Genomic DNA, 12923 nt, shown 5'->3' with positions numbered 1-12923 from the left:
CTCCTCCCCTTCAGCATCTCCTAATAAACAAAACTGGGAGAATTATCTGTGGCAATTAGAGACTCTAATGTGATGGATGGTTAAGATATTTACATGCCATCACACTTGGCTTTCCTTGGTTACTTTTTCTAGTTGCTGCATTGTGAAATAAGCTTTGAACGTGAGAGCAGCAGATAAATTTATGGATAAAAGACAGAATGCTGCCATTCTGAAACTCTCCTCTTTGTTGTATGGTTTACATGAGGATATGAGTTGCCAGGAAAACAGTCGGTATCTGCGGATCACTCGTTCATTTGATGGTGCTATTTTAAAGCACAAATTGTGGACTTGAATGTCACCAACATCACACATTTTCCATGTTCTGTTAGATCTTCCTTTGTCTTGCTCATTGTTGTGCAGCTGCCATCTCTTCTCTTTGAAAGAAAATTTCCAAAGCATTTTCATTATATTCATTGCTTTTGAGCCTTTCAAAACTTCTGAGTAATGTACTGCTAAAGACATCAGGATTTTCCTTTTTGTATGTTTATTACAGTTGTTTCTAATTTATTATGAATTAATGACTAATTCTCATAATCTTTATTACTTTAATTTTATCTTAGTTTTTCATTATAAAAGTGTAAGGTGAAATCTTGGACTCATTGGAGTCAGAATTTCCTCAGAGGGGATTTGGATTTTGCTAAAGTCTGTTGAGATTTTTCCACTGCTAATGCAGATGAGCTTAGTCTAAGGAGCTCCATAAATCTGTTTGTATTTCAGATCAAGGTTTCCTTCCAGTAGGTTTGGGAAACCTAACTGTGAGAAGTAATGCTTATATTCTTTGTAAAGTTAGTTTTGCTTTGCAAGATGTCTGTTTATGGGCGCAAGGATATCTGTGTTTGCTGAGTAAGATACAGAAAGAGAAGCTATTTATTTCAGACTTAGGTTCCCAGAAAGGACCTACCCATGCTGTTGGCATCATCCTAATTGTACAAGTAGCTGCTCAGCAAAGAGTCTGAATCCACTTCAGGTGCTTAAAAAATGCTCTCCTCTAATTTCAAGAGGGAGATTCTCCATGTGGTTGAAAGACAGATATAATAGAATTGAAGAGAGTTTTTACAGCTGCTATCAGTGTGGTACCTCTGTTGGGTGAAGTCAAGACTTCAGTTTGTCAGGAAGTAGGCAAAACTATCACTTAGAAGTACAACAGATTCTGCAACAGGAAGCTTAGCAGTCTCTGACTATGTGCACTTAAATTAAAGCCATTAAACAATAGATTTCAATGTTCCAGGAACTGTAAGTAGTGCATGTTGAACTGGAGAAATAATTAAACTTTTATGAATCCTAGATCTTTTACATTTTTGCATCTTTCCAGCAAGTTAACTTTTTATCTTTGCTCATTGTATTCAGAGAGACATTGAGGTGTACTGACAGCTGATTTCTTCTGCTCTCACTACAGGTGGTTTACGAGCCCAACTACTGTCAATGCTTTTTATAGTGCATCCACCAATCAGATCAGTGAGTATCTGAATTCTGAGCCTACTTTTAAAGTGTCTGTTTGGAAAATGTATGTATCCAGCTTCAGACAGTATCTGTACAGTTTGTGAGTTTGTGTGAATGTGATGACTGTCGGATGTGATGAAAATCAGAAAAGCAGACATGGTAATTCAGCCATGAGACATCTTTAGTTAGAGGATAGTTTTGGAAGAGCAAGGGCTCCACAGATTGGAATTACTGCTGTTAATGAGATACCCTGTGTCAGCTGATTTGCAGTAACTGCTTACATACACTCTGTCCATTGCAAATGTGAAAGAAAACATTAGCTTCTATCACTTCTATTAGAGTTTATACCATTTTCCATTTTCTATTTGCTGCAGCAAAAAGATGTGCACGTACACTGCCATAAATAAACAGTAATTTTTGAAGTGACAGGAATTCAGTTCACTAATATTAGTATATATACAGAAATAAACATGGTTGGAAAAACTGTGACACAGACAGAGGGCCTAAGAAGTGATGCTCACTGGAGTTGTTCAATATTTTCCAATGACAAGGAGAGGTATCTGTAGGTAACTGCTAGTATCTGCTCTTCCCTATTTCTGTAAACAATTTTTTGCCTCCAAATATACATTCTTTTGTGTCTAAGCGAGCTCATTCATAAAGCAAGCATGATAATTATGCAGGTCTTTTGATTAAAATTAGTTCTAGGCTTAGACTGCTCCTCTTAAATTAGAGGACTGCCATTGTTAAGCAGCCATGTTTTTGTCTATCGCTGAACTCTTTAGGTGGATTTCACTGGGTTGCTCAAAGCCCTAAAGTACATCTCAAAAAGAGCTGGTTTTCCTGCTAAACTGTGCACTGGCCACCACTGCTCTTTCAGATGTACTGTGTGGATGGAGAGGATACTGTCAGTGCAAAATGAGAGCTGTTGCTGTTACACCTTCGTTAACATGAGATACTTTCAAGTTTCAGCAGCATTCATCTCTCCCGGCCTCCCCACCACAGCACATTAAAGAAAGCTGCAGTGAGAGGCTGGAGCTACTGAAGCTAAATTTTACACTTGCTGTGTCATGAAACAGAGGGCTGTCAAATATAACTTGTCTGTCACAGGTGTGGAGATGACTGTGTTTTGTATCAGAACTGCAGACTTTCTCATACTGCTGGTATTTGACCTTGGAGTTTGGATAGCAATGCTCACTGTTTTTTTAGGACTGTTCCTAAGAAGAACAGCTTTTAGGTGACTCTTTCTGAACAAATACCGCGTTTACCATAAAAATGGCATGCAATTGGAGGGGAAGCTTGAAGAAAGGCACAGTGCAAGTGGTCTTCCACCAATGATTACTGTGCTTTACAGGAGACATGGCCACTGTGAGATACACATAGAACATGCTTGGGTCTGAACTTGCTGATAAATATTTGTCACATCACTACCAAGTTCCCATTAATGTTGGTAGGAGAGAATTGTGGTGTGTGAGACTGAACTTAGCAACTGCAAGCATGCTACTGTGATAAGCTGCATCTCTGGGCAGATCTCACATCCAAGAGTTGTTGTCTTAATACTGTGCAGATATGTCCTCAACAGTAATCCATAGCAAGTTCTGCAGGGGCTGGTGATGTGCTGCGAAAGGCCTAGCTAAACAACATCAAAAAAGCTCTTAAAAGAAGAAAATCATTTGAGAACAAAAATAAGCATGAGCTCTAGCAAGTTAATGTAAAGTGGGGCTATAACAAGACCTCAAAGATTGGAGGAATGACTTTCTAAGAGTGTAAGAACGAATAATAAAACTTTTTTTTTTTAATACACTGAAAGAAGAGAGTCCTTAAGGCATAAAAATAATGTAATTCTCTGTACTGGAAATATAAGCATGAGATAATATTCTCCCAGGTATTCCAAAGGAACTTAGACAAAAGATGCCAAACAACAAGTTTTGGTGTTTAGCTTATAAGTTACATTGGTCATTGCACAGGCAGAATAGCTGTGGCAAACGTGAAATACTTTTTTTGCAAAATAGCACCTAAAGAGATAAAAAAATTATTCTAGCACCTATGCAAAAGAAAATGACCATAACAAAGAAGAGTATGAACAAACATACAAAATAGTAGGGAAGAGTCAGTGTGAATTAATTTTTCCTTTTACTTTAGAAAAGAATCATGCTTCCTTAGTCTATTACAGCTTTTTGGAATTTAACTTGTAAATGAGCTTGAGAAATTATGTTTATTTCTATGGAACAGTTTTCATGAGGTTCTTTCTCAGTGCTATTAGAAGTTGTCATGGGACAAAAAAGAAGGTCCTTCCATAAATAATGACTAATTACAGGTGAGAAAAGGAGTAGAAACAAATCAACTGTTTTCAAAATATTTGGAGAACTGTATTACCAGAAGATATGTGTCGGTCACTTTATTAGGAAACAATTTGAATAAAAGGGTGTTCTCTCCTGAACAAAGGAACAGACAGATAGAAACCGTGATTCAGGAGGACAGATCTCTCTGCTACTGATTGCTGAAAGTAGAACTTTACTAGCAGAACTGCCTCACAGATTCCCAGTGCCCTTTTCCTATACCTTTCCCTCCACTGGAACAGCTGGTTGCTGCTGGAGAGCAGAGAATGAGCTAGGTAGGCTCTTTGTCTTCTTGAGTGCAGTTGCTTTTCAGTGGGCAAACTAGATTTTAGTGTGTTCAAGGCCCATTTATTTCTGCTCTTGGTAAGTGAATTTACTAAGAAGCAGTATTTGAGAAAACCAAATTTAAAAATGCGTAATGCAAATTGTTTCTGGAAAGAAGCTTCTACATTAACTGGAAAAGTCTCGGTTGCAAAGTTGATTCTAAGAATTAAGATCCTTCAGTTTGGAAACAGAAATGTACTATGTGGTATTATCAGCATAACCACAGCAATTCCAAACTCGATTCGTCACTGAGGGCTTCATGAAACAATTTAGAGAAAAGGCACTGTCTGTGCCTTAAGTGGAGGATTCTGAAAAGGAGCAGCCGTCAGGGACCTGCAGAAGTGGAGGAGAGCATGGCAGTTCTGATCAGTTCTAGGAAGATGCTTTTGTTTTGCACAGGGAGTGCTCCCGGCAAGAGGATAATAAATTCTCTTGTCACTATAATCTGTGTTACAGACATATGCGCTACATAAGAAATTGCTGCAATCTTCATACAGTCATCATATAAGGGCAAGTTGTTAAAGATTTTAATGGCATCTTGACTACCCAATTGCTTGAAAGAAAAGGTCTTTCTTCACTAAAAGTGAAAATTAATAGACAGTAGAAACTAGATGACTTAGAAGATGGCTAGATTTGGGAGAGTACAGCAAAACATCGATGTGCAGGGATTGTAATGAATTCCGCCATGCTTCAGTGCAAACATCCTTTATGTTTGCTATTACTTCATTTAATTTCCATTAGTAAACTATTGATAGAATGAATGGCCAAGAATTCTGTTAATATTTGCAAAGGAGAAATAAGTATCAAGGTAAGATATGCTGCAAAGAACAAATTTATAAGATGTGGTACATATAATTTATCTTCTTATTGAAGTTTACTCCTGATTCTCTCTATACATGAATTCTACTTATTTTCCAGTTCTTTTCACAAAGTGTCTTAGATTAACAACAATACGTGTTTATAATAGTTGTTACTTACCTAAATTCTAAATGTAATTTTCTTAGTATTTGCTAGTCGATTTCCCTTCAATTATAGGTACTTAACAAGGAAAACAGGCACCTGTCATTGCCTTTAGATGCCACAGAGGTATCTAAGTACACTTCATATAATGTAAGCAGTGTGAATACTGTCTTCTTTAATTATGATCACTGGAACACAAAAACACTTTCCCAATGAGAGTGTTTATTTTAATGAGCTCCAGAGCAGTCAATAAATACATGCTGAAAATAGATACAAGTGATGATCAAAGTATGCTAGCGTACTTCTGTTGAAGAAAAAGTTTTATTTCATTACAGCACTGAAATATTGGCCCTTGAATACGTGAAGGGTGGAAGTGCTCATTAGACATTTGGTGTATTTAATTTTCTTTCCAAGTGTAGATATACATGTCTCCAGAATATGTCAAAAAAGTAACATTTGTGGGAAGTGAACAGTAATGAAAAGTGGATTTACAGTGAACAGAGAAAAATATAAGCAATGCTCTCTATGAGGCATGTGCCTGAATAGATGTATCAGATAATTAAATACTGTTGATAGTATCTCTGTAAGTTTACACCTATGCTTCCGCTAAGTCATATGCACTTGTACTGTGGTTTTCTAGTGAAAGTCAAGAGGACTCTTTTGAGAGCAGCTTCATTACATCTTAGAGAAGGAGATATAATCTAAAATAAAATTTTGAAATTATGTTCAAGTAAGCATCCATTGAGAAAACCACAGATGAGAGCTCATATTAGGCAGTAAGTATCATCTTCATAGAAAGTGGCATGTGGATATTGATGCTGGCAGCTGGCTGATGCTGTGAGTTGCAGGGGCAAACTCTTATCTCGCCTATAGAAAGGCAAGCACTGGCAAACAGCACTTGGTGCTGTGGCCAGCAGGAGACTAGGGGACTCCACATAGGACCACTTTTTCTTCCCTTAAGAGCTGGACTAATTGGAAGGTTATTGATGAAGTAGTTTTAAGTGCTCCATTAATTTCCAGAAGGCTAATGAACACAACAGACATGGATTGAATACTTTCTGAGTGCATACTGTTCACAGACTCACAGTCCTGCTATTAAGTAAGCTTTAAGTGTTCTTAAGTGAGCCCTTGTCTTCATTTTTCCAATTTCCTAATGGCCAGTATTCTCTGTTATTTAATTACAGTCCTAGGTGAGATGGTGTATGATTCTTACAGTCATTTCTTATTTCTTCTTCCTAAAATTCTTTAAAATAGGAGTTTTTCTGAGTATTGTATTTTTTTAATCTGAGGAATCTGGAGAGTTGTTGCCTTCGAAAAACATGTTTCTTAGTCCCTTTGCTCACAGTACTCCTTAGCCTCCCACTAATCATCTTTTCTGTTTCATGATCAGCAAAGGCCTGCTTTTGCCAGGTGAAGGGGATGCAGAACCACAAATTGAAAAAAAAGTTGCTGAGTGCTTTAAGACCACCATTTATCTATTAATGAATATATTCTGTACTACTCAGAAACCTACATTTTTATTCATGCACAGTCTGAAACAGTCGCTGTGCCCCACACAGTTTATGTTTCCAATCTTTTTTGTCCACGGGATAAAATTGGAAATTGGAATTTAGGCCAGTGTTATGACAGAGTGTTTAATCTTAATCACCTTCATATAGGTAGGCCAAAGCTGTCTGAGATGCTTTGCAGGACACTGAGATAGGACTTGCAGGAGGCCTTGTCTCTTCAGGACTGGCAGAATGCATATCCCAGGAACAACATACAAAGATGTATCAAAAAGCAATGGGAAAAGATTCAGTGTTGAAACAGCTCCAAACCTATAGATCCATTTTAAAGAAATGTATCCTGCCTTTAATGCTGTTTTTAGGTAACTGAACAGCACCTTCATAGTTTTCATGTTTAATTCCTTCTATGTAGTCACAATCCTTTGCTTGCTGACCAGCAGTTATTCTTCTGCTTATATCTAATTCATTTAAAGCTCTCAATCTGAATTCATTCAATGACACTTGAAAAAAAAGGTTACAGGTTTTTTAAACTTGTCTAAGAGCTGCTAGTACAGTGATCAGCAGAGAACTCTGTATGCCACACAGCTGTCTCCCACATCTGCTATTTATGTGCTAGAATCACCAGCTTGTCAGAAGTTGCCTTAAACAAACCAACTAATTATTGGAAACGGTAAATGCAATAACTTTGAATGAGGCTTCACTAGATCTTTTCTTAGATAAAAATATTGTGCAATATAAATGAATAATGCAATTAAATTACGTAATTTTAATTCATATTTGGATTTGAACTCTAAGTTTCTTCATGATTTGGTGAGCCATCTCAATTGGTTTTAGTTTACTTCATCCATTATGAGTTTGCATAGCTACAGTGAACTATTAGATGAAATGTCATTATGTCTCTCTGGAAAAGTAACACTATTCCCCAGAGTCTCAAGTTGTTCATCTGCACAATATGTATAATACCATATGGTATATAGCTAGTAAATTGATTCATTAATAGAAGAAAACCAATATAAATCGTAAAAAAAAAAAAAAAAGAACAAACAAACAAAAAACCAAAAACACCACAACAACCACAAAACAAAGCAAAACCAACCAAACAAAAACACTAAGTTTCAACTTTGAAATATATTCCTACAAACTTCATAGCACCTTGCTGGGGAGAGAGTCTGAAAATTGATGTAATGGATAAAGAGGATCTAAATGCATTCATTTAAGTTAAAAGTAGTCCTGTGGAGGTGAATGGTTATGTCAGAGCTTCCAGATAAGCATAAATTCATAGTGAAGTAGTTAAAGTAAGCCAGATCTGCTCCACTGCTTGAAATGCTCTGATGGTTCAGAGAAATAAGAACAGGAGTAAAATACAGCAAAAAGTCACTTTCCAATGTCCAGACAGAGGTTAGAAAAGACAAAGCCTACCTTGGAGATGAATCTGGTGAAGAATTCAAAAGAAAGATCTAAAGAAAGTCTAGGGAAAATGTGGGCCCAGTGCTGAATGGTTCAGGGGACCTGGTGACAAATGAAGAAAGTTTAAGTGCTCAGTCTTCATCACCTCGGTCTTTACTGGCAAGACTGACTTTTGGAAATATCTGAGGTCAGAGGGAAGGTCTGGAGCAAGGAGACTCACCCTCTGTGGAGAAGGAGAAGGCTGGGGAATGGTGTCCCTGTTCATTGCAGGGGAGTTGGACTAAATGACCTTTAAAGGTCCCTTGCCACTCAAACCATTCTACGATTCTATAAACAATGCATTCGTATCTCTACCTGAAACACAGACAAGTGCAAATTCACTGTATGAGCCCATATGTGGGCAAAATAATTTCAAATCCTTACAAGACCTTGATACCCTCTTGATACAGCTGTGTGCCAGGATTGGGTAATCCCTAGATATGATTTACTGGGGATTGCATTACCTTGGATCATACCTTCTTTACTATGGTCTCATTTCTTCATTTTGCTCACAGTTTTCTCATCTGCCTTTGGGAGAGAGGACCATTCAAGGGTTAGTGAACTCTCACACTTCTTTCATTAAATGATATCCTTTATGAGTCTAAAGGACTTTAGTGAGATTTGAAGTTTGGAAAGAAGCACTCAATCTAGTTCAGACTACATTGCCAACTCTTACTACCAAATGGTACTTAGCAAAATGGTAACCTATAGCAGTCACAAAATGCCTGTGAACATTACACTGGAGGCTCAGGTCATGTGAACCAATCCGGGTAAGTAATTAGCTGAATGAATGAAGATTCAATCCTGTTAGAATATTGCATGTTAAAACGTGGTACCGGGGAGTGCCATTTACTTACACCAGTGTGCCACAGCCCTGCTCTTGAATAATTCTGTTGGCCTTTGTGTGTTTTGTTCTTCTCTAAATTTATGAAACCTTTTCATCAGGATGTGCCTATGATATGTTTTAGAACATGTGTAATAAATACTCAATACTCTTCTTTGTGTGCTGGGAGGCAAGGAGAATTAGATCAGGAAAACTTTGTCCTTGACTCTGGCAAAATTGTGTTTTATAGCGCTGGAAAAGCAATTCATAACATACCTGAAAAAAAAAAAAACAACCCAGCATCCACAGAAGCAAGAGAAAAAAAGTACTCGGAAAATAAGTTTGAAAATGACACTTTTTTAAAACAAATTGCAAATTGGTAGTCAAGGCAGACAGGGAAAGGCAGTGGAAAAAAAAAGATGGCCAGGAGGGCATAAAAATTACTGTATCATTTTGTGTGAATTATACTCAGTATAACTTATTTAAAGACTTTGGAAGGAAAGGAAAATTTTTGCCTGAATTTTTATTAAAAATCCATGTCCTATTTGTCAACAAAACAACTGAATGGGGTCAAATAAATTGAATCTGATTTTTGTTTTGATCTGAGTGGCCAGGCAATTTCTTGCAGAGAACTTTGTGAAGGTGAAGTAGAGATTCCTGGGAAGACTAGTGAATCATAAGAGAATTATAGATAAGGAGATGTCCATGTAGGGTAACCTCAGAAGCAGATGTAAGCCCATGCTTTGTAGACAGGAATTCCTCATCCAAGGCACTGAATTCCACATTTGGTCCCACATAAACTACAGTTTTCACCAATATTTGAAAACTTTGAGTATAGACATCTGCTTTATTTATCAACTTGTTTAATTGTTACCATGTTCAACTCAATTGTCTTCAGAATAATGTCACAGAATAGACCTGTGACTTTGATCAAAGAACTGTATTGGTTTCTATGTGCAATATCAGTAGACCATCACTCACTGAAGTCTCTCCACTGATACTGGGTTTTGCAACAGGTTCATTTACCCATAATTGAAAAAGCAGCCAGGTAATCCTGTAGCCAGACTGGTTCTACAGCCTTGATTGCCTACAGCTCTGCTTTACAGAAGTGCCCAAGTTCCTTTACCTTTGATTTTCATAGATTATAATTAAGCTAACATTTCCTTATATCTCTTGCAGCACAGAATCTTCTCTAAGCTAAGTCTCCTAATTCTTGTTGCATTTTGCCCGTATATTCTTTGTTGATATGTCAACATATCTAAGGACAATCAACTTTTTTGTGTTTGTTTTCACATAGCTGTTTATTGACAGAACACATACACAAATGCACACGTGTGCCATGGCCGAAAATAAAGTTCTTGCAATGCAGCATGTAGCTGTCATTGAGGTCTTGAAGGATAGAGATCTCTTCTTCTCAAACATCTTCTCCATCATGTTCTGAAAATACCACCTGAGGAAAAGCTTGTCTAGTAAAACTTTCTGAAATTGAAAAAATAGAGGTCATAAACCCAAACTTAGGTACTGTCATTCAGCTGTATAACCTCACAATTATAATTTTTTGCTATTACAGGATTCCCAGCAGGAGAATTGCAAAAGCCCTTCTTCTGGGGAACAGAGTATCCTAGGTAAGTATTACACCAGAGAACCTCTTATACCTAGAAATGAGGAAAAATAGGTAAAAGTATTAGAAATACATATAAACAAAGGGGAGACCATAGAGAAAAAAGCTATCCTGCTGAAGACAGCCAATGGGTTGAGCATGGCTATACTGTAAGTGTGCAAAGAGCTCACTCCTTGGGTTGTGTGTCCTTCCCTTATGTATCCTGATTTTACTATTGAAAAACCAGACTTAGAAAATTACTGCTCTGTGCAATAACTTTTCTTACCCTTGGGAGCAGAATGTATTGCTGTTGTCTTAAACTGTTGACTGATTTCTCACAGGAATTGCTAATTAAGTGCACCTGAGTAGAAGTGTTTCACTGCTATAGGATGCAGATGCAGCAGTGTGCACATGGCAGGTATTAAAAGAAATGGTAAATCAAGTAACTAACACTTCTTGAACAGAACTGAATACCCTGAGAAGCCTTTTATTATCAGTTTATTGCTCCATTTCTGCTAATATCTAAGATTCACATTAAGTGTTCTCCTGTGCTTGCTGAAGTGCAGGAGAAAATCTCCATGTGTATAAGTGATTGTCTGAGCAGAACCCGTGTGCTTCTATAGCTGAGGAAGAGTAATTATAGGTCATATATATTTAATTTTGAAAAATGACTGCTTCAATGCAGTCCAATATCTTTCTATTTTAGGGAAGGATCAGAGCAAGAAGAAGTCTCTGACAGCAGTTTCTGAAAGTTATTTTGCAGTTATACAAAGTCAGTTACTGCTGAAACATATCCTTCACATATCTTTGCTAAAAAAAAATTAAAAATAAAACTTCTAAAACATTCTGGATTTGCCATCTTCTAGCCTGGTTGTGTCCATGTAAACAGGAAGTTTTGCGGTATATGTAGAGAGAAACATTCAATCTAGGATCAAATGAATTTGCATCCATGGAGAATTCTTATGAATCAGATGTCTTTGTAAGTGTTAACTGGGGATAGAGAGAAGCACTTTCTAGTTAAGGAGAACTTATCTTCTGCTGTGGTTATTGCAGACCTTTTTCCAGCTTTATTTTTTGAAGAGGTTTTTCTGTACCCTGACCTTCTGTTACACCAGTAAAATTGAGGTTCTTTCAAAGAATTGTATTTTGCTCGTTTTTCTTCTTTAAAGGTTACCTTAGCTTAAATTGGTTTTGCTTGAGTACATATCAAAATGAAATTTAGTAAACAAATGTAGCTGTTTAATATCAGACTACAGATTGCTTTTGTCCTTGATATATTCCAGATCTGTCTTCTGTCTGCTTAAAAGAAATAGTACACAGCACTAGAACAACAACAACAAAAAACATTAAAAAGTCATCAGCACTTCCTGAAAAACTTATTTAGCAAATATTTAACATTTAGTGCAGTTTTAGTGTCCAGTTTCAGCATGAGCACTATAAAAGAGCTGCATCTATTAGCATAAAAGGAAGTTAAGTTGTCATTTTACATCTGAGTACCCAAAATAAAATACTATTCAAATGTCATTATTCATAGTTATGAGTCTTCTGTGCCAGATGTATTGAAATATATTGAAAAGGAAACTGCTTTAGCAGGTGGGGATGGACTAGATATCTCCCAAGGTTCTCTTCCAATCTCTATGATTCTGTGATGATGTGAAATAGAGACATCAGGCTGAGGCAGTAACTTCCTTACAGCCCTCAGAGCCTCTCCGGTCCCAGAACGTTGCCTTCCAATATGGTATCTGTTGAGCTTCATCTAATCCTCTCTATCTCTGTCTGGCTATTTTCCAAAAGTGAAGAGCATGAGTGGACCTGGGAACACTTTTTACAAAACTGTTGTTGAGCTGGACAAAATTCTGAAGAGGGTTCATAGAAAGAAAGGACAAAATTCATTCCAAACCTCAACACATTTTTTGGAGCTGGAGAAAGCCCTAGGTGTGTCTGGGCATCAGTCTGCTGCTTTTGCCTGCCATCTATCACTGAATAAAATGCAATTAGTAATAGGGCTCATTGATTCTTCTTGACCTCTTTTTGGATTTCATGACATTCTTCGGCTGCCAAAGATCCTATGTAACTACTGTACTTCAGATGTGGAAAATGAGTCTAATTAGCACATTTACTATGGATCATTATCACTGTGTGCTACACAAGATTGCAAATTTGTCACATAAAAGGGCAATATTTTCATTGCTGAAATGTATAATTTTAACCAGCATTTTTTAATGAAAGTTCACAATAGTAGTGGGGGAAAAAACAGTAGGGAAGATTTTATCACATGAAAATTACCTTTCAGGAAAGAAAAAAAAAAAAGTGAAGCATTGCCATGGGAGTAGGAGGAATTAAGTCATATAATACTTTTTGGGTATGACTGAGATGAGCAATTAGTGTGCTATGGATCATTAGGTCCAGTAATAACATGTTACTTCAAACTCCTCAACCTTTCTTCTGTT

At 37.0% G+C, this 12923-nt stretch overlaps 1 protein-coding gene across 1 annotated transcript in view; it reads left to right on the top strand.

Annotated features, from left to right (window-relative positions):
• PHEX (phosphate regulating endopeptidase X-linked) overlaps positions 1 to 12923 on the top strand; it is a 98993-nt gene that overhangs the window by 72080 nt on the left and 13990 nt on the right. Inside the window, exons 15-16 of the mRNA XM_085210819.1 lie at positions 1436 to 1494; positions 10444 to 10498. Coding sequence (XP_085066945.1) covers positions 1436 to 1494; positions 10444 to 10498 — 114 coding nt within the window. The remainder of the gene's footprint in view (positions 1 to 1435; positions 1495 to 10443; positions 10499 to 12923) is intronic.

The sequence above is a fragment of the Meleagris gallopavo genome, chromosome 1, assembly GCF_905368555.1.
Source record: "Meleagris gallopavo chromosome 1, MGAL_WU_HG_1.1, whole genome shotgun sequence".
NCBI lineage: Eukaryota > Metazoa > Chordata > Aves > Galliformes > Phasianidae > Meleagris > Meleagris gallopavo.
Note: the sequence above shows the minus strand (reverse complement) of the source record. Positions and strands in the feature narration are given on the sequence as shown.